This window comes from Hydra vulgaris, chromosome 01 (assembly GCF_038396675.1).
Source record: "Hydra vulgaris chromosome 01, alternate assembly HydraT2T_AEP".
Taxonomy (NCBI): Eukaryota; Metazoa; Cnidaria; class Hydrozoa; order Anthoathecata; family Hydridae; genus Hydra; species Hydra vulgaris.
In genome coordinates this window covers 12,018,936-12,042,310 of record NC_088920.1, presented here as the reverse complement: position 1 = coordinate 12,042,310, position 23,375 = coordinate 12,018,936, and the positions used below count along the sequence as shown (strand labels likewise).

The following is a 23,375-nucleotide window of genomic DNA, read 5'->3' as shown; positions in this document are numbered from 1 at the left end:
TATATACACATTTAATAACAATTAGTTATATCTATTTTCTAATCTATTACAAATAATTTTCGATATGTTTAAAAGTTTGAACTAAGTGGCTTAGTTTTAAAATCAATTTATCACACCATAGTAAACCTTTAACAGCCCTCGTTAAATCTTTATTAAATATGTCCGTTATTTCTGTTTCAGAAAAATATTTATTTACAAAAGGTAAACGCGATGTAAAGTTGGGTAAAGGTTGATGCGAGATTATTGGGGTATTCAGTTCATCAATATAAAATTATCTTCCCATACAGAAGATAAACTTCTGAACAATTTGGTTGCTTTAATAATTTCACCAGGTAACTCACTAATAACATTTTTCAAAGGAAAAGTGCTGTTTTGAATTCCATAAGAAGTTTGCGAACAATAGTTTGACAGCTCCATAGCAAACTGCCAGTACGTTAAGTCAGAAGAAGGATCATTAAACCTAGATGCGCAGTCAGAAGAATCAAAATCTTTTAAATAAAGCTGATGAGTATTGTTACTACAATTGGTTGCAAAAGGTTGCAAGACAGAACCGCTTTCAGTTAGCAACACCTTGAGAGAACGATTGCATAAATTCTCTATAAACAAAGTAACATCTGATCTTTCATAGTTACCTAAATATTGCAAGAGCATATTTTTTTTAATAACCTCATACCTATTGCAATAACTATGGTTTAACTCACGAATACCGAGTGCCAGTCTTTGTTCGTAACTATAAATTTGATCAAACTTTTCGATATCCAATTTGGGAACACATATTGCTATTTTTTCCAGAGAGGAAAATTTTTCTTGAAAAAGATATTTTACAGGATTTTCTTTGAAAGTTTTTTCAATTTTATATTTTTCGAGAGACTTGTTTTGTTGTTGATAACATCCATATTCGCTTTCCGTTTCAGTATCAGATATTTCTACATTTAAACTGGTTGCTTTTTTTATGCAGTTTAAACAAATATCAAAACCACCGGCAGGTGCACATTTAGAGCAGGAATATCGCTTGCTATTACACTTAATTTTGACACCGCAAACATCGCATATGACACAACTAAGAAGATTTATCGCTAACAACCCATCGAAATAAGTGGCTACTGTTTTGTCAAATGCAATAATGTGAAGCATCAGGTTAGCAAGCCTTTCGTTTTGTACAGAATATAGCAATCTCATCTCTTCATTTTCTTTCAACTGCAAAAACTTAACAAGTAAATCGATTAACTGAGCTGTCATAATTATTTCACTTTTTATTTGTGATATTTCTTTGTAAATAGCGTACGTTTCATAAAAAAAATGATACCAAAACAGTTTAACTAAACTTTCCATAGCAAAACCTAATTTTGACACGCTTTTTTGTTTGTATATAAATGCAACAGATATATTTAAAGAATGAGTTTGCTTTTTTATTAAATTTTCGTAAACAATATTTATTCCTGCAATCATATTTTTCAATAAGTTACTCAACTTTTGAACTAAATTATTTTTTAACTTAAGCAACTTCAATTCAGTAAGAACCAAAATAAAAGATGGAAAATGCTCCAATAAATTAAATCCTTCGATAAAGTAATGTCTTATTAATTTTTTTTGAATGCCTTTATTTAGCTTTTGTAATAAATACAAAACTCCATTCACAGGTGATACTTCTTTCCACCAAGACTGTGGCTTTTGTTCACAAGCCCACATCATCAATGTTTTGCATATATACGTGGGTAATGACTTTTTATGACAATATGTTTTTATGCATCGGTAAAAAATTGACTTGAAAAGAAAGTAAATGTAATTTTGTTTTTCAGATCGATGGAGACTCAAAACAGATTCTGCTGCAGAAAAAGACACCCGCCATTCCAATCTTTCATCGCCTTCTGGTAAAGATTTGGCACGATATGAAAACTATTTTTGTTAATTGATCCTACAAGCTTCAAATCGGGCCAAAATCTATTCCTATTGACCCAGGCAGAAGCCCCATCAGGCCAAAATGGCGCATAAAAGCATGGAACATTATCAATAAGAATTTCATTTGAAACAAAATCATTTTTTGTCACAATTAAACTATCTTCTAGTAAACTAATTGCAGCATTTAGTTCGGGTTCAATAAATTCACTAAAAGTTTGTTTTAAAACAATCTGATTACTTAAACCTATATCTTTCGTTAAATGACAAATTATGGTAGCCATTTTAACGATTTCTTCGTTATTGCTTTTGCTTTTATTCCAATCAGAAATAAATCCCTCAAAATAAACTTTATAATAACAATCAGGAAATAAAACAGAAACTTTTTCAGAAAAAGTATCGAAATAACGCGGAAGAAGAGCTTTCATGTCAAAACAAAACTTGTATAACTCCTTATATGACTCGTAAAGTGCAGCTACATATTGAACCCAATTTTCAATAAAATCAGAAATTTTAGAAATCTGAGAATTCAATTTGACTTTACATTCAAGAATGCCTTTATTTTCCGATGAAATAGAGCTTTTATTAGGAACTTCATTGGTCAATAAAATATCAGAATTATTCGGTAAACTGTCTGATTTCATTAGGATCATTTTTAGCCTTTGAACTTCATTCAAGCATGTTAGAAGAGTTTTAACAGTCTCACAATCAATATTATTAAATTCATCAAACTTTTTATTTAAATGGTTGATTTGTTGTCTCGTTAAGCTGACCAACTCGGTAAGATACAACGTTGTATCTCCTTTAGAAAGATTTTCAGTACTAAATTTTAGAAAAGCTGAACATCCTTTAATTTTCTTTTTTAATATTTCACTAAAAATTCCTTCAACTCCTCTTACACTTATAGTTTTAAGTGGATTCTTTGTTGTCGGTTGTTTGTTATGAATGAACTCTTTCAATACTGCACCAGACAAATACTTTTTATCTTGAGCTGTATGCAAAGAGTCAGAGACAGAAGCGACTAATTTTCTCAATTTCTTCTGGTATATGAATACATATATTGATATCATTTGTTAGGTCATTTTTAATAACATAATGAAAAAAAGCTTTATCCAATGGTTCGTAGCAAGTTTTAAATTGCATTTGACTCACTGTCCCAATAATAATGTTTAGATCCATTTCAAACTCAATAATGGTCTTTAATGTCGGATTGGCTAAACGAGCTAATGAACCACCTTCAATTGAACTCCCTGTTTTTAAAATAAAATTAAAATAAATTACATAATTTTGAACAACTAAACAAATTTAATATATAATTAATTTGATTATGTAAAGTATAGAAAATAGGGCATCCAAAATTGCTTTTTTATGTACCCACCCTCCTCAAGATTCATATCACCATTTTTAGATTCACATTTATTAAATCAAATTTTGATCAACTCTTGAACTTTTCTTTCAAAGTTTTTAGGCTTATTTTTAATGTTTTTTCCTGTTACCATTTTATATTACAAAAACATTTGCTTTTATGATGTCTAATCTTCCAATTAACTCCCTAACCTCAATTAACTCCCTAACCGCAATTAATTCCCTTACCTCAATTAACTCTCTAACCTCATTAAATTAACCTTAATTAACTCCTTAACTGCCTTAACAAATTGTTTCATCGGCTCCAACTTAACATGAAGTAATGGAAGTAACACCTTTTTGGGATCCACAAGGCTTTTTTTCTCAACATTTTTAACTCCTACTTCTAAGGTTTTTCTCAAGGGCCAAACTCTTTTTATGTAGTGCTGCTTTCTGTCTTGACTGTCCCATTCATATAGAAAACAAGGGAACTTTGTATAACCACTTTGTTCACCAAGCAGCATTGAAATAACATTTAAATCCCTGCACAGTGTCCATTTGTGGTCTGATTAGCTGAGTTTGTTTAAAACCAGTTCAAAGTTATCATAACATTCTTTTAAGTGTACCAAGTGTCCAATTGGCATAGAAGTATACTTATTGCCATTGTGCAGAAGTACTGCTTTAAGGCTTCTTTTTGATGAATAGATAAAAAGTCTCCACTCATCAGGAGCATATTCTATTTTAAAACATGCCATAAGTCCAGGAACATCACTGCAAAACACCAGGTCACCTTCTTGAGAAAAGAAAGATACAAATTCCTTTTCCTTTGATCAATACCAAGAAAAGGATGTACCCAAAGCAAACATATTTTTATCTTTCAATATAGATCATAAAACTTCTGCCGAGACTTTAGGAAGACCTAGGTCTCTAACTAAATTGTTCAGTTCAAATTGTGAGAATGGAATGGGATCGGTTGTGCCAGGATCGTAGCAATCACTGTCTTCTTCACTATCATCTTGCTGAGCCAATGTCTCGTGATCATCTAAAATATCATCCAAAGAATCTGGAGGAGAGGGTATTGGTACTCCAGGTCCAAGAGGGATAGGGCGAATGGCTGATTGAATTTTAGGGTAAGAAATATTTTTTTTATTTTTCAAATTGAAGCCTTGCACGTTTCCAGAACAAAAATAAAAGTCATCACTATGATTTTTGGGCTCCCTCAAAACCATTGGCATTCCATAACGTAGAACTGCTTTTTACCTTGAAACCATTGCCTCAGTTCTTCATCACATATTGAACAAACTTTGTGTGGAGCCCAAGACTTATCTTGATTGCCTAACTTTATACCAAAATAGGCAAAATATACCTTTTCAACAAAATCGGAGATGTTTCTTGGTTACTTTTTAATGGTATAGTTACCTCAAATGTAGCAGAAGCAATCTGGTGAGTTTATACATCCTCTGGTAGCCATTGTCCATAGAACAACTTGTACTTTAGGCTAAATAACAGTTTGTGGAGATCTTAAAAACCAAAATTCAAACTTACTAGAGTACTGAAATAGTTATAAAAAATATCCAAAAAGCTAAAACTAGACAAGCAGTTAGTGAAATAACTGTACGTGATGGAATTTTTTGACTATTTTTCCCGAAATCAGCGTTGAAAATACAATAAAAATCACTTATTAAATTTGAAACAACTTTTGTGTCGCAGACTTGTGTAATTAAATAATAATGAATTTAGTAAGTGGAACTGAAATACCTAAAAATACAGAAATCTTTTTGAATTAGGAAACTTGTATCAAATCTACCTTATTTGGACATTGTTTCAGTAACAGAGTCCTCTGCATTAAAACAGAATTGTGAATTGCAACAAAATAGATGCAACTAATTGCAACAAAATAGATGCAACCATTTTGCAAAAAAAGAGGATGCACAAGACTTATGCAGAAATGATTGAAAAAGTTTAAAAAAAAAGGTAAGAAAACCAACAACCTTTAAATCACAAAAAAATCACAACACTTTCATAAACCAAAACTTTGAAAATTCTTTAGGAAAGCAAGTGACAAGACTGTTTTTATATCAAGCACAAATTATAAATATTTGCTCTCATTGTATTAGAAATGAATTATTTGAAAAGCAAATGTGATAAAGTGGTGTAACACCAACAGATCTTTAGAAATAAGATTTTTTTTTGCTTGATGAGACAAAATATTTTTGAAATAAAATATTTATATGTGTTTACAAATGATATTAAAATGATATTACTTCAATAATCTGATAAAAAAATTTAATTAGTTATGTAATATTATTGTTAGAAAATTGATTTTGTTGTTGGTGTTCAACTGTTATTCTCTATATGGGATATCATTGAAACTAGTTTATTTTGTATCATAAATGGTAATTTAAATTGTAAGGGTTAAAACTATTATAAAAGTTTTGACAAACACATCAGAGATGAATGTAGACATGAATCTATGTTGATGAATGTAGACATGAATCTATGTTGATGAATGTAGGCATGAATCTATGCTTAGATTACATTATACCAAGTTTAAATAACTTTAAACTTATTTTTTACTAATTTACAAAATGAATTTTGTACTACAGTATGCAACACACATACTCTACAATTACTATATATATCATATGCTCAGCCATAAGAAATTAAAACAGTTCACAACTCTCACCAACCCCTCATTATACTGCAACAAATAAATCTACTTACTGTCAACCATGTCAAATAACCAAACCCCACTAGGTGCTCTCTGGTCTCAGTGTCAAAGCAAAGGTCAATTTTCCTGATGGGATACCTTGAGAAAAGTCCTTTAAGGATAACACAAAGGCACACGCTAACAAAAAGATACCCTGGTGTACATCTAGAATGAATCCTCTTGTGGGATACCAGGCTCAGATGAAAGCTGTAGGTCCTCTTGTGTTCCTACTGCACCATAAGGCACGTATTCGTACTATCCATGAGTGAAATAAAAGTTCTAAACGTGGATTCTTGAATATAGTATAAGAACCCTTGTTATATTAAATATATACAATACATACAATATACATATATATATATATATATACATATACATATATATATATATATATATATATATATATATATATATATATATATATATATATATATATATATATATATATATATATATATATATATATATATATATATATATATATATATATATATATATATATATATATATATATATATACAGTGGTGGCCAAAAGTATGGAAACTTTTCAAAAATGCTTTTTATTTATTTATAAAAAATGCAACACTTACTAAATATTATGCATGTTTATTGAAGTCGGTACACAACTTTTTAATAAAATAAAACATTTTTTTTTTATTAACATATACAAAAAAATATTAAATTTTCAAATTAGGCCTGGTCATAAGTATGGAAACTTATGACCATTTTAAATGTTCCCTTGCAAACAATAATCTACATATCTTATTTTTCTAAGAAATTAAAGGTTTTTTGACAGTCACTCTTCCAAATAAGCACGCATCATTTAACCTTCTACGAACTGTCCTGTCAGATAATAAAACTCTGTGCTGTTCCAAGATTTCTTCTTTTATATCCTTTGATGACTTTCTAGGATCTTTTGTAGAAGTATTTTTTATAACTTTATCTAATCTTTTTGTTGTTTTTCTTGGTCTTTCAGGTTTCATTTTCACTTCCACAGTTCCCCTTTCTTTGAATTTTTTAATAATTTTTGAAACTGTATCTTTTGGAACTTGAAAATTTCGAGAAATATCAATTGGTTTATTACCGTTTTTAAAACACTTAACTATTTTATTTTTAATATCACTAGAATAATATTTTCATGGTGCCATACTGATTAATATAAAAATGAACTATGATGAACTAACAAAGATGTCAATTCTAACACATTTTAATTCTTAATGATAAGATTTGTTTATGTTTAGTGACAAGTTGGAACAAGTTTCCATACTTTTGTCCAATCGAAATTAAGAAATATTAGTACGTAATAAAATGTCTTAGAAAAGACAAGTTCAAACTTGTAGTATATATAAAGTAGACTATTGCAAGTACACTCGGGTTAAATAATTTTGGTTTTATTTAATACAAATAACAAAGAATGCAATTTTAAAAAAGTTTCCATACTTTTGGCCACCACTGTTTATATATATACATATATATATATATATATATATATATATATATATATATATATATATATATATATATATATATATAATATGTTGTGAAAATTTATATAACATGTACAAATACATTATTGTAGAGAATGTGTGTATACATAATGTAGTAGCATGTGTCAATGGTATGAGCAATTAATACAAAATTAATTAAAAGCCATTTAAACTGGTACAATGTAATCTAAAGATAAATTCTAGTAGTTATAAATTATATATAAACAATTATGTTAATTCATGATTAACATAACTGTTACTTAATAATATCTAATTTCCAACTATTCAGCTCTACAACACATTTATGATTCAATACCTGATTCCGACTCTTGCAGTGTTGTAATTTTTGCTGAACTTTTTTATGAAAGACTTTTTGGTGTTTTGTTGTATTTCTAAAACAACAAGTTAATTTTTACATTTTCAGATTTTGATATTTTGTTCTTACCAGAACTATGCAACATCATTAGGTGAGGATTTTAGTTTTTTACAAGTGTCAGTTGTCAGATCTGTTGACATTTGATGAAATGGTACGTTTTTTTTCAATAAAATTTTTGGATTTGCTTTGTTTGATTCCATTTCATTTATTTTTAAAAGATTATTTTAATAAATCACTAAAATTATCATAAACCGTAAGACATTACAATAATTATCGCTTGACCATTGACCCATAGGATGAATTTGGCATTTTTACCCTAAAAATATAACACAAAAACTGAAATATGCATTTAAGAAAAAAAAATTTTTTAAATAAAACTTTTATTTTAAATGCCTAATCAAAAAATTTAAAAATGAAAAATGGTTTTACTTATCTTTTAACTAAAGCTTTTTCAGCAACAAGAGAACTAGAAATTCTTTTTTTATATTCTTTTTTTTTTTTTTTTTTTTTTTGCAGCATCTATTAAAGTAATTTGAACAATATATTTAACGGAATATGGGTAAAAGCATTTAATCTAGCACAAGTCAATGTTACCCACATGTCAGATTACCCCGCCTTACCATATATATTCAATTATTTTTTAATTAGAGAATGGTTTAAACAATAAAAATAAGAAGTGAACAAATTCAGAGACCTGTTCATATTCATGTAACAAGCTAAAACCAAAACATGCAACCTTAACAAATTTTAAATACTTAAGATTTTTTTGCATTTCTTCTTTGCTAACCAAGAACGTGTTGATGCTGCTATTTTAATTTAAAAAATATACTGGCCAATTTTATATCAAAAATTATAATATAAAAAATTTTTAAATCATCTGATTTTAAAAATTATTATTTGAAATTTAGATTAAACCTTTTTTTTCAAGTTTTTTTTTAATTTAAAGTCTTCAAAAGGGTGAAATTTTTCTCAAGAATTAAACGAATGAATGAATTAAATGAATGAATGAAAAATGAGATTCAGCCACATTTTCTGCTAAACCATTAATAAACAATTTGTTTACATAATAATTTTTGTAGTTTTGCCTGTTTCTTCTTCCACATAGCTAAATTTCTTTTATTGTCATTACAGGGTGGCCAGCCAAAAGCTAATTTAAATTTCCAGAATATTTCCAGAACTTTTCAAGGATAATTTAGGGTTTTTCAAGGATATATTGATCTTTTCTTGACCAGAAAAAAACAAATTATTTTGTCTTCAAAATATGTTTTATATATATAAATATGTTGTAATATAGTCGTATATAGTATACTAACTAAAAAATATTTTATATTGTATATATATATATATATATATATATATATATATATATATATATATATATATATATATACATATATATATATACATATATATATATATATATATATATATATATATATATATATATATATATACATATATATATATACATATATATATATATATATATATATATATATATATATATATATATATATATATATATATATATATATATACATATATATAAATATATATATTTAGTGAGAGAGAGAAAGAGAGAAAGAGATACGAGGTTATCAAACACTTCTATTTAATCTCCTTCGTAGATTGCTCAAGTTTTTTAGTGAAATATAAAGCTCTTTAATTGCCAGTTCTTTTCCTAAAATTGTGTTTTTACAGGAATTTGTTTTTGTAAGGATAGTGAAATATCGCTTTTTCTTCTGCTTGAATACTTAACTTGTCAGCATCCGTTTTCAGAACTTTGATGCATTTTGCAAAAAAAAAAATTTCTGTTTCATTATAATTGCAAATTCTTCATCAATCAATTTAAGTTTCTTGCATACTTCACCTAGCTTTAACTGATTCTTTTCCTTCAACACTGAATTGAACCTATTTTATGCTAACTTTTTTAAATGATTACTGGGAAGCTCATACTGATGAATAACAATGTCATGGGAATTGGTATGGCCATAAACTATTCTTTGGGAAACAAGAGATCTTTCTTGTAGATTTTCTTTTAACAACTGCTTGTTAACACTAAATCCTCATTCTATTGCCTATTGGCCATGAGATAAAACAAAAATGATAGCACAGACTTTCCACAATACTGAATACTTTTGAGTTTTGTGCAAATAGACACGTATAAATTTATCAACAGAATCAGTTTATTAATTAAAGGACTCAAATTTATTTATTATCGTTTCAAAGACTCTAAATCGAAGACATTCTGCACCAAAAAATTCATCAAATTGTTGTTTTGCATTATCTGCATTGTCAGTTGAAAGCCATTTTAATGCACTTAATCTCTCAGCAATACCCTTGCACTTCAGAGTGGATACTTCCTTGTTTTAAATCATTGCATTTAGAGACAAAGATGAACTAAACGCATTTGCAGCTTCTTTTAAAATGTTTGGTTTGAGAGTCATTTTCATCAAATTTTGCAACATATTTTCTAAACTGTTCAATAAAAATGCCACCATAGGTCTGTCTGTGTATGTATATATGTATGTATGTATGTATGTACGTATGTATGTATGTATGTATGTACGTATGTATGTATGTATGTATGTATGTATGTATGTATGTATGTATGTATGTATGTATGTATGTATGTATGTATGTATGTATGTATGTTTATATACATATTATATTAACTATACCACAATATTCTTTTTCCTGTCTATATTTATCTAACATTTTCAAAATTTCCCAATTAACATTAGGACCATCTGTTGATACTTGAATTAGTTTTTTAAGATCAAGCATCTTTGTTGGTTCAATGAGTTTATCAAATAAATTTTGTGAATTAGAGCGTCTGAGGAATTTTGAGTCAATATATCTAGCTTTTACAACACCAGAACTTAAATTACAGTAACTCAAAAATCCATCTGTTCATTTCTGAAGATAACACTTGTACTCTCATCATATGACAAAACAAAGATTGGGGATGCTCTGACATTAGAGAAAATACTGGTCTCGATAGTATGGTACTAATCCAAAATTAATAAGGTAACCACATTTTGCTTAATACAAACCTTGATGCTATTGTGCTGTCAGAGAGTATAAATTTGAATATTTCATTTAAATTTAAGCACCATTTTAAAGAAAAATGTGACATTACTACACTCAAGCTCCATATTATTTCTGCCTTGGTAACCAGAGCTAGAGATTGAAGATCTTCAATAGTAGGCTGAGCTGATTTATAGTTTGTATAAATATTTTTTTTAATTAGGAGAAATTTCATGTAAGTTACTGATAGAACACCGTCAGTTAATTTTATAGAAGCACTCCAAAATTCAGGAAAACACATATTTAAATAAAAGTGAAAAAATTTAAATTTAAAAACTAAAAACTACCAGTTAAGAATATATCTGCTGCATTATGTGTCTTTGCATTATGCTTTTTACCAGTTGGATGAGAATCCAAGGCAGATATTCTCGTGTTAGAAATACCAATATCTGTTCTACACCGAATATAGCTTGCTTTTTAGAATTTGAAATACAAAACTTTACCCAAGAAGAATACTTTTTGTTATATAGCCATTCTGTTTGAAAATGACAGTTCTTTGTCTTAGGCATTTTATTAGTTATATTATATATTATATTCTTTTAATAATTATTAGATGTTATTAATACTGACAGTAACAGTCAACAAAAAAATTTTTGCATTTTAGAAAATACATAATAATAAATTCAATAGAAATCTACACAATATTAAAAGTAACGTAAAATGTAAAAGGTAACGAAATAATAAACTACTTTAGAAAAAAATTCATGGATTTCCAGGATTTATTGCTTAAAAGGGTATTTTTCCAGTAGGAAAAATACCCCTTTGAGCAAGGGGTATTTATACTCCCTGTCTATTACCAAGTCCAAGTGCTTTTTTTCTTCCAATCTAGCTTTAAATATACTAGGAACTTTGGCTACGTGCTTATTACTCAATCCAAAAATGTTTTTAAATTTATTTACTTATGAAAAAAGGACTTTTTCAACTGGAAATAGCACTTTTGCAGAGTTTTATGAGTGTTCAATGATAAGTGCTTTGCCTTGACTCCGACCTTAAATTTAATTTCCTCCTCAGTAAATTTTCTATTCAATTCTTTTAAGCACTAAAGTTCGATGCCATGTGTATCTTAACATGAAAAGAAATTTACATCCAAGTATTTAGCTTTCATTTTTCAAATACTTTATATAAATTTTTTAATTATAAGTTTGAAATATTAAACTAATAATAAAAGGTGAATAAAAACCCTAAATTGGTCAAGTTCTTTGCTTAAATTTTCTCTTTTCGTTGCAAGAATGCATGGTGGAGTAATTTTTGTCCAATAACATCCTTGCACCTTCTGCATTTTTCATTGTTCCATATAATGATATATTTACTCTTCCCAGCTTGATTTTCCCTCTATATTCAGATGCTAATCCTGGAATAATTGTAACAAATGATTGGTTTCTGGTAAGAACTTTTGAAAATTTTTGATTTACTCAAAATAGTTTAATAATTAATTAAATAATTTGATAATTTAATAAATAAATTTTTATCTTTTTTTTCAAGTCTTCTTAATGCTTTTCTGCAATTAGTACAGTAGCCATTAAGGAAATTTTCATTGTTAAAATCAGATGATTTTAAAAAGAACGTATGCATTCTGTTCGATGTAATACTTCTTTCTTTAACCTTTTCAAACTTTTTTTCCACTTCCCAAAATCTGTTTTAACAACTCCTTCAAATAAAGGGGTTTAAAACTTTACAAGGTAACTTTTTTTAAACGATAAGAAATTTTGTTTAGAATTAATTTTTTTAATGAACTTTATTTCATTTTAAATTTCTTTCTTTCCACATTTGGGAAAGTGGGTCCTGATTTTTTAGGTTTATATTGTTGCCAGGCTCGAATCACAGTAATTTTTTATATAATCTTGCTAGACACCAGTATCAATATCAAAATATTTAAAGTTTGAATTATCTTTGGATGTGACATACGAACATCAAAATCCATGATCTGGCAGTTAAACCCTTTTTTTATGAAAGACATCGACAGAATATTTTGAAAATTCAGGTTGTAACTAACACTTTTATAAAGTATTGTGGTTTCCAAAATGCCAACCGTTTCTCGTAAACATTTTTTTTTAATAACTTTTTTCCACTACGATGTTTGCTAACCTCACACAACAAAACAAAACTACAATCAAATCTACCCTAGTGTATACCTTATAGAATGCAAATTTAAACAAAGATATATTAAGGAAGCATATATAAAAACACCTACAAAAATGAAACAACATCAAAAATATTTACTAAAAGAAAAATTAGACCAATCTGAAATTAGGTATCAAAAACAAATGTTCATTTAAAATAGAACCTAAATAAAGTTTTAGAAAAGTTGAAATTTAACTTAAGAAACATGGACCTAAAAATGGAGGTCTGAATCTTGATAATGGTCAGTATATAAAATTGCAACTCTAGAAGTCACAAAGTTCACAAGTTCTATACTTATATAAACAAAAAAGAAGGTGATTTAATGCAAACTTCAGGAAAGCCATGTGTATACATATATATATACATATATATATATATATATACACTACCGTGCAAAAGTCTCCGCTCATGTGTAATATTTGCAAGGAACAGTAAATGCAATACATTTTAGGATGATTTTAAATATATAAAAAGAATAAAATGTTAATATAAAAAGTTGATGAGGCCAAATCATAATTTTGCATACTTTTTCCTTTTCTTTTTGCTTCAAATAATTTTGTTTACCTTTGTTTTGTTGAGTTCTGCTGCTAAAAACATGGCAGAAATTTTTCTATATGAATAACCTTCACGTAAAATACATATAAAGTTCTTCAGTATTCTTTATTAAATTTAAAACTGCACAAAAGTTTTAACCAAAATATTTTTTGTAAGCTTAAGTTTGACAGTAGCATGATACTTTCCGGCATGGTAAGGATGTTTTCAGTAATTTTAATTGGTTGCTTTTAATAGACTTATGTTTATATTTATACTTGAAAATGGCATTAGTGTGCGCATTTAATGTCTTGAATTTAATAAAGAATTTGAGAAATGGTGAAAGTAAAGAAAGAATATTGTGAAGAACTTCGTGGCAAAATATGTATTTTACGTGAAGAAGGTTATTCATATAGAAAAATTGCTTCCAGGTTAAAAATATCCGAATCAGGTGTGAGATATGCTCTACAACGATTGCATGATATTGGTTCCAACAGTGACAGATCACATTCTGGAAGACCAAGAGTTACATCACGGCAAGAAGATACGTTTATTGTTGTGTCCAGCAAAAGAAATAGAAAAATTCCAGCCACAATTTTAACAGCAGAACTCAACAAAACAAGGGTAAAGCCAGTATCAACTGATACTGTAAAAAGAAGACTAAGATCAGTCAACTTAATTGGACGCGTTGCTGCACGTAAACCTTTGTTGAGGGCAGTAAATAAGAAGAAAAGATTGGAATGGGCAAAAATGCATAAAAATTGGGGATTAGAAGATTGGAAGAAAGTTCTATGGACAGACGAGAGTAGGTTCGAACTTTTTGGTACCCGACGTCGCGTGCATGTTAGGCGTTTACCTAATGAAAGAGTGCTTCCTCAATGTATACAAAGTACTGTAAAACATGGAGGTGGTAATATTATGCTTTGGGGATGTTTTGGCAATGGGTTAACTGGAGATTTAGTTAAAATCACATCTACCATGGATAAACACATGTACCATAATATTTTGGTTAAGCACGCGATTCCATCTGGTATTCGTATAATTGGGAAAGGATTCATCATGCAGCAGGACAAGGATCCAAAACATGCATCTGGATTATGCAAAAATTATTTGAAACTAAAAGAAAGGGGAAAAGTTTGCAAAATTATGACTTGGCCTCCTCAATCACCAGATCTATCACCCATCGAAAAGTTGTGGGATGAACTGGATCGGAAGATCAGAGAAGCAGGTGAAGCATCTTTTATTAATCAGCAAATGCTATGGGAATGTTTGCAAAAAGCTTGGAATGAGATAACAGCGGAAACCATGAATAAATTATTAGCCCGAATGCCAAGATTATGTGCTGCTGTTATACGCTCCAAGGGGTCTCATATTGATGAAAATAAAATTTAACATTTACAACTTTGTATATTAACATTTTATTGATTTTATATATTTAAAATCATCCTAAAATGTATTGTATTTACTGTCTAATTCATTGTTTAATAAACAATTAAAAATAAACGCAATTTTCTTGCAAACTTTTGTTACTTTATTGATATATTACAAATGAGCGGAGACTTTTGCACGGTAGTGTATATATATATATATATATATATATATATATATATATATATATATATATATATATATATATATATATATATATATATATATATATACACACACACACACATATATAAAAGCCTTTTCAAAAGATAGCCGTCTCACGCTTTATATTGCTTGCATGTTATAAGTTTTAGGTGTGTGTAAAAAATGCGCTGAATAAACAAATGTAAACTTAAACTAAAATTATAAATAAAAAAGCTATAACCTGGAAAGAGAAATAAAAACCGAAAAAAAAACACAACAAAAATTTAAAATCTCAAAAATGAATAAAAAATAGACTGGAAAAAAGAGAAGCATAAAAGTAAAATATGTTTTTATTTTAATTTAAAAGTACAAGTTACACTACAAAGAATTTAGAAAAAATCAAAGTTTCAAAGTTATTTTATCCAAGCCTAATTACTTTAAAACCTCATTATTTAAAAAATTTTTACATTTTCTCTAAATGCTTAGATATTTTCGAATGTCTTTAAAGCAAATGCAACATAAAAAAAGTAATAATACCCCTTAATAGGATTTGAACCCTTGTCTAATGCCGATATAAATATATATATCCTGCTCTCATAAATGACACAATTAATCAAACTATGCACTAAATCAACGTAGCAATATAGAAAAATTATCAGCTTTAAACTATTGATTGCTTTTAAATTAATTAAGTTTGAACTACTAATTGAGATGTTTCTAAATTTAAAAAACATATTAGTTTTATGCTTTTATTTATTTTGATTTGACCTTTGTTCATTTTATCCTTCACTAAATTCATTTCTCTTTTTAGTTTATGGTTTGTTCATTTTTAATTTTCTCTTTAACTTAGTTTTTTTTTGCAAAATACACAGGTTATCAAAATATGCAAAAAACCGTTGCCAAGTTGTTGAAAAAAATATTGTTTGTAGTCAGATAAGGCGTGCAACCTCTGATAAGGCTTTATATATATATATATATATATATATATATATATATATATATATATATATATATATATATATATATATATACACACACAATAAATATCTGATCTTCAATATTTTAGGTCACATAAATCACATCTAAATCAGTAAAAATATTTTTAAGGTGTTTGAAAATAACAACATTTAGACATGAAGTGAATTCCAAACTTGTGTATGCTTATACTTTTTTTAAATGAGATGCTTAGAAAAAAAAAAGGAATGAAAGTTGAAGAAAACAACACAAACCTCAAAATATTGTTTTTTAGATCTTTTAAAATCTGTTAATGAGCACATATTCAATTTAGAAGAGTAAAAAAATGTTTTAATAATTGATAGGGCCAACATTTTCTGCTTCTTATTGTTCTGATTTACTGCAATTTTTCTCAAATTTTTTGCCTCATATGAAAAAAATAAAAACCTGCACATGTTTCCAGCTTGACTGGACATTTTAAACAACAAAAAATAAAGCCTTGACTTAAAACTACCTTTCATTTACAATATTTATATTCACTATTAACTATGATAATATTTATTATTCCCTAAATATTGTCATTATTTCAAAAATGATAATATTCCAATGACTTGAATTTAACAACAAAAAATGAACCATGACAACAACAAAGAGATGAAACCAATATATTTATGTAACCAATATATTTGTCTTAAAGCCATCATATAAACAGACATAAATGCGCAAAATCAAACAAAATTATACAAGAATTAAAATATGAAACCTTGTAGCAGAATAGGAGCAATTTGTAGTGTGAATGATTCACTGATTATTGCTTTCCATTTGTTCTCTACTTCATCAAAAATATTGCTTGAGGAATTGTTGTTGCAAAAACTTTTACTTGTTTCAGCAGATGAAGCTTTATCGTTAATTAAACCTTAAAAGAAAAAATTAACTTAAAAGTATAACACAATTATTTATAAAATATTTGCTTGTTTATTAAAAAAAACACTTAATAAATACTTTTGAAAAAATGTGTGCTTGTTTAAAGATATTTTCAAAACATGAGATAATAACATAAATAATAATGGAAACCAGGAACAAAAAGACAAAAATTATAAAAAAGATATAAAATTTATCTTTATAATAATATTGACTTTTTAAGTTTTAAAAAAGATGGTAACATAGAAACAGAAAAGAATTTTATATAGAAATCAACTTATTAAATCAAGATTGATATTAAAAGCACCACACTGTTTTCCTTAAGAAACCTCACAAATTCCACTCCATGCATCCCTGCATGTTGTAAACTCTATAAAACTGATATTTAATTCATTGACCTTAGCATATTGGGAAGTTTTTATCAGACTAAATAATTTGTGCTTTTATTATCTTTTTTTTTTGCTTCTTGGAATAATAAAAAGACATTTGTTCTTAAGAGAGATGTTCTTGTAAAAAAGATTAAATAAATGATTAATAAAGCAACTGCTCAAGATGGTGAAAAATATGGAGTAGAATGAGGTTTGAATTAAAATTGAAGAGTAGGAATAAAAGCTTGCAAACATTTAGTCCAGAAGGAATAAAAGCTTCTGAGATGCGCTTTATGGATACATATTATGGTTATAAACATATATGTTTGCTATTTATTTAGATGCTGGCATACAATATCCTTTCATACTTGTACAAACTTTAGTATTTATACAGTGTAGTGTTTGCCGAAAGAGAATATGATGATGATGATGATGATGATGATGATGATGATGATGATGATGATGATGATGATGATGATGATGACGGGGATGATGATGATGATGATGATGATGATGATGATGATGATGATGATGATGATGATGACGGGGATGATGATGATGATGATGATGATGATGATGATGATGATGATGATGATGATGATGATGATGATGATGATGATGATGATGATGATGATGACCATATTTAAATTTGGTATTGTCACTTTTTTTTTTCGTTTATGTAGATTTTTTTTTCGGTATTGCAACTTTGCTTTCGTTTTTGCAACAGCACTATCGTTTTTGTAACCACATCATTCGTTTTTGCAACCAAAATGTGTATAAACTCATTTTTGCAACCCGCAATAGGTCAAATTGGCACCGGTCAGAAAATGTTTAAGCTTTCTGACATTAAATTTACTTGAGGAAAATTTTCAAAAATTTGTTTAAGATGGTTTTAGATTTTTAAGAATGTTTTGAAAAGTTTGTAATAATAAAAGTAATTTTAGTTTTTTTAAAAGAATTATAAAAATAGATTTTATCAAAAAATAAAAATAGTTGAAGCTGTATTGTCACTAAATGTTGTTTAGCTGTATACATACTGTATGTATGTATTCATACAAGAGTCATTTTACTAAAACACATAGATTTTAAAGTTTGGTGTTGATTTGCCTTGTTGGTTAGAAAAGCATAATTATTTTGATTGAAAGTTTCAAAAATATTTAGTCAGCTATAACTGCTATATATTCAAATGGTTAAATGCCACATATGTTCAGGGGACACTTCCTTTTCTGGAACTATATGTGTCTTATGTAAAAAAATAATCGATATCCAATGCCATGGAGAAACAATTGTTGATGGCTATGTTGTCTGTAAAATATGTGCAGGTATTAAATTGTTAATGTATTTGTTGTTTATTTCTTAACATAAGGCTAATGTATATGCAAAATAGTATAAAGTTTAAAATAGTACTAGAGCTTATAATAAGTTCTTATATTATTTTTTACTTTATACTATTTTGTGATAAATGTAATACAATGTTGCATTATTTAATTAAATAAACCCTGTTACATTTAATTAAACACAATATTACATTATTTAGTTAAATAAATCCTGATCCAGAGAGCAAAACTTTAACATTGCATATGATTAATTACTCACATGCAATGTTAAAGTTTTGCTCTCTGGATTTTTATTAGAGATCAATTGAAAAATGTTTACTCAATGCAATATTTAAATTATCTCAAACTTTCCAACAATCTAGAGCTTCAAATTTGCAATATTTATTTATCAATCAAATGCAATATGATTAATAAGAATGCAATTACTTTCTATTACATAAAATGTATTGCATATTATTTAAATTTATAAACTAGTAATATTTTTTTTGTATTATAAGATTATAAAATTATAAAGATAAAATGCATATTATACCAAATACATGTTCTTCATTTAAATAACTTTTAAAAGTATCAATATAGATAAAAAATAAATTTACTTAGTTTAATTATTTCATTATCAAGGTTGTTGTAAATTTTCTCCAACAAAAAAAGACAATTTAGTTTGTAAAGGTAACTTTTCATTTGTTTATATGTAACTTTTTTTTATAAACGTCTACACAAAAATATCTAAATTGATAAAGATCAGAAAAATTTTTTTAACAACTACATAAGCAACTATTTTTATTGTTTATATTTAGAAAGTAAAAATTTTTTAAAAATAAGGTTTACTAATTTAATAATTTAATAATTTAATAATTAGTTTTACTAATTTAGTTATGTAATAACACTTATTCATTTGTTTGATGGGTATTTAGGCATGATGGATAATTAGGCAGGCATTTTTAAAGATTTTTGATAGCTCTTGAAGTAAACCAATAAGAAATTGAAATCTTTTAAAGATAAGAAATTAAAGTTTTGTTTTTTAGATATTTTTCTCTATTTAACAATTATAGAGATAAACAATCACTATAGCTTGCAAATTATTAAACTGAGGATTTTATTTTTGTTACTTTCAAAATAAGGCAAAATAATAGCTTTTATAAATTAAATAATAGCAAATAAAAAATAGCTTAAAAATAAAATTGTTTTTTTAGGTGTTCAAAAAATGGAAAATTGAGGAAATTGCTTTTTCTCTCTTACTTAGATCTATATTTTCTGGGCATGTATTAACAATACTTTTGTTTAGATGATAAAATGAATCTGTTTTATTATGAACTTTATACATACATATATATATATATATATATATATATAGAGAGAGAGAGAGAGAGAGAGAGAGAGAGAGAGAGAGAGAGAGAGAGAGAGAGAGAGAGAGAAAGAGAGAGAGAGAGAGAGAGAGAGAGAGAGAGAGAGAGAGAGAGAGAAGAGAGGAGAAAGAGAGAGAATGAGATAAATTTTAAAAATTAACATTTTTAAGACACGACTAGAGAACAGTTATTTTCTCCATAGCTGACAAGGAACTAATGCCCAAAGTTAGAGAAAGTGTTGCTAAAAAGCTGCTTAACTCTGACTCTAAACAGGATGTTGGCAAGCCAAATTTTCAAGAGCAATACAAAAATCCAAATACTTCTTATCTGGCATCATTTGTAGGAGGCATGAGTTGGTTGGTTTTTGAGAACCTTGGATTTACAAAGAACAATCTTGAATGGTGTCAAGTTAGTTGTAAGGAATGGGAACTTGTTTCATCAATTCTTGGTTAACCCAATATAATAAGCTACATTTATAATCAGATAACATTTGGACTTAGTACTTTAGATTTAGTACTCTGGTTATCTAATGTTGGTAGGCATCATTGCATACATGGAGGCTAAAAAACTAGATAAAAACTGTACACAACAATTAGAAAACCACTTGTTAGGTGATAGATTGAGCTAAATAAAGGTAAATTGTGCAAAAATTTATTAAATTAGACAATATTTGAACAATCAAAACAGATACATCTGAAGTCACATCTGAAGTCACATTTTGAAATGTTTAGTACAAAAAATAGTCATGTCTGAAGAGCCACCTTGCTCTGGAACACTCTAAATAATGAGACCATGTTTGCAAAAAGTCTTGAGGTGTTCAAAAAATATATCAAGAATTGATATGGTAATAATTGCGTTTGCAAAATTTGTCGTTTTTAAAATTTTGTTTTATTTTATACAGACATATCTTTAGCTAAGATTGTATTATTATAAATATTTTTTTTTTTTTAAATTGAAGCAATTGTAAATTTTCATGACATTTTTTTATTTTTATATTTTTTTTTATGATATAATTGTAATTTTTTTAAGTCTGTGTGTACTGTCTATAAGTTATTTACCTTCCTGTCTTCCTGAGACACTAACCTGACGGGTAAAATTAGTTAAACCTTTAAACTACTGGTTCTTTTTTTTCTCAAGTTACACAAACTAAATGTTGTGTATATAATATCACCATTTTTATGGTGCCACTCAGCCTACATCATTTCATCAATTTAGAAGAAGTTTTTAGAAGAAATTTTTTAAGTTAACTAAGTGATCGCGAATTAAAAATTCCGTAAAAGTTTCTGGTCTTCAAATTTTGTTTTTCTTGAAAACCATTTTTGCGCGTTTTTTTTGGACCATTCATAAAAGTTTTACAAATTTAAAGACCAGATTTTTTACGGAATTTTCAATTCGCGATAACTTAATTCGCCCCTTGCAGTAATAGTTCTTGCCTATGATCTGGGTTTTGAGAATTTCAGTTGTTTGCTTTTATTGGGTGGCTTTCTAGTTTAGTAACTATTTTGGTTACTAAACTAGAAAGCCACCCTTTTGTACTTTTTCAAGAACATCTAAAAGTGTATACACATATTACCTAGTGGCTTGTTTTATTATTAGACCTACACTGTTATAAAGAAAATAATATTTTTATTGTGTGTAAAAGTTATCAATCTATTAATCGTGTAGGTAGAAAAATGAGTATTAAGTACAATTTGATTAAGGAAGTAAAATTCTCAACAAAAAAAGACACAAACTGACAATGAAGTTCCCAACAATCCAATTAATAGACATTATTTAATATCCAGACAATCCAATTAATGGACATTATTGGAAATCAGTTAATGATCAATTAGTTAACTGCACTTATTGATCAATAACTGATTTTTAAAATCTTTAAACTTTATTGAAATTATAGATCTTTTCTAGAAAACTTTACACTAGTGAAGTGGGCAAGTATCATAAACCATGTACAGCTAGGTAAAAGATTAGCTGTTTCAAAAAAAAATTACTGACATTACGCAATTGTTTTTGTAGCAAACAAATCAATAAGATCACCAAATGAAAGTTTTAATCTAGAAACTTAGCTTAAATAAATTATTCAACAATCATATTTTTTTAATAAAACTAGACTTGGAAACTAAAAATTGAAGATTAATTATACTAAAACTGATTTTTTACCTAATAAAAATATTAGATCTGTATTATAAATTTAAATTATTGCTATTAAATTTAAATCACTTTTAATCACAATTAAATTTAAAAACATTTTTTTAAATTCTTTATTAAACTTACTAAACTATTAAAAAAACTTATATTATGTTTTTATCATATGTTTTTAGGCATCGCTATTTATAACTTAGGGGTTGTTCATAAATTATGTCATGCAATTTTTGACTGTTTTTCACCCATTCCCTCCTCCCCTCCATGTCACAAAACAGTAACTCTATAGTAACAAATCAAGTACACACAACCACTAACCATTACCTCTCACCCATCCCCAACCTAGCATGACATAACTTATGGACAACCACTTGTATATATACAGACTTTAAATGACACCTAAGTTACCAGTCAATAAAGTGACATCTAAATACAATCAAAAAATTTAATATATCTTAGTAATAAAAAAAAGAAAAGTAAATATAAGAAATATAAAAAAAAACACACAATGTTAATGTAAAATTTACTTTGTAAATTTAAAAATAATTATATTATTTAAATTTACAAAACAAATTTTACATTCATTTCAACTAAAATTAAAATAAATAGAATTTTCAAAAATGTTTGAAAATGGTTTATTGTCATTGAAATTATCAGTAAAATGTACTAGACAAAGAAAAAAAAATAGATAAAGAAACAAATAAACAAAAATTAAAATAAGTTTAATACAAAACTGAATAATTTTGTAAATTTAAATATTATAGTTTGTCATAAAATTAAGCAAATTAAATAAATTTACATACCAATTAAAAACTCTCTTAATTTGCTATCGAACTTGTACTTTTTAATTCTTTTTGAGTCAAATTAGATAACTCATTAAATGAAACAGACTTTTTATACTTTTCATCTTCGACTTTAAGCAAGTAGTTCATTTCATGTAAACTATTTCTTGAGTTTCTATTGGGTAGTTGTAAACTTAAATTCTGAGACAAGTTCATTAAATTCAAATGCATGTCATTCATATTGCTGCGAATGGATGCTTGTCTTTTTAAATTTTTGTCTTTCAAATTCTTCGCCTTTAATTCTTGCTCTCTTTTTTTTATAGTGGAAATGCAAAATATTTTTTTCATTATCATTGAATGAAATGATTGATCGAGCATTTCAAATTTATTTTTATTATACT

The 23,375-nt window shown here is 27.3% G+C and overlaps 1 protein-coding gene across 6 annotated transcripts; it reads right to left on the bottom strand.

Annotated features, from left to right (window-relative positions):
* Positions 1–23,375, bottom strand: LOC124810514 (uncharacterized). 6 transcript variants are annotated; one of them, XM_065787402.1, is made up of 5 exons: positions 23,307–23,375; positions 22,996–23,026; positions 16,845–16,997; positions 11,191–11,378; positions 1–3,146 (listed from the first exon to the last, which is right to left on the bottom strand). In XM_065787402.1, exon 5 carries the CDS (start codon positions 1,690–1,692, stop codon positions 253–255), a length of 1,440 nt encoding a protein of 479 aa, XP_065643474.1. In that variant the 5' UTR covers positions 1,693–3,146; positions 11,191–11,378; positions 16,845–16,997; positions 22,996–23,026; positions 23,307–23,375; the 3' UTR covers positions 1–252. The 6 variants fall into 6 exon arrangements, with proteins under 6 accessions (XP_065643474.1, XP_065643471.1, XP_065643476.1 ...); XM_065787399.1 differs by lacking the exon at positions 11,191–11,378 and adding an exon at positions 5,965–6,229; XM_065787404.1 differs by lacking the exon at positions 11,191–11,378 and having other exon boundaries at positions 1–596; positions 674–3,146.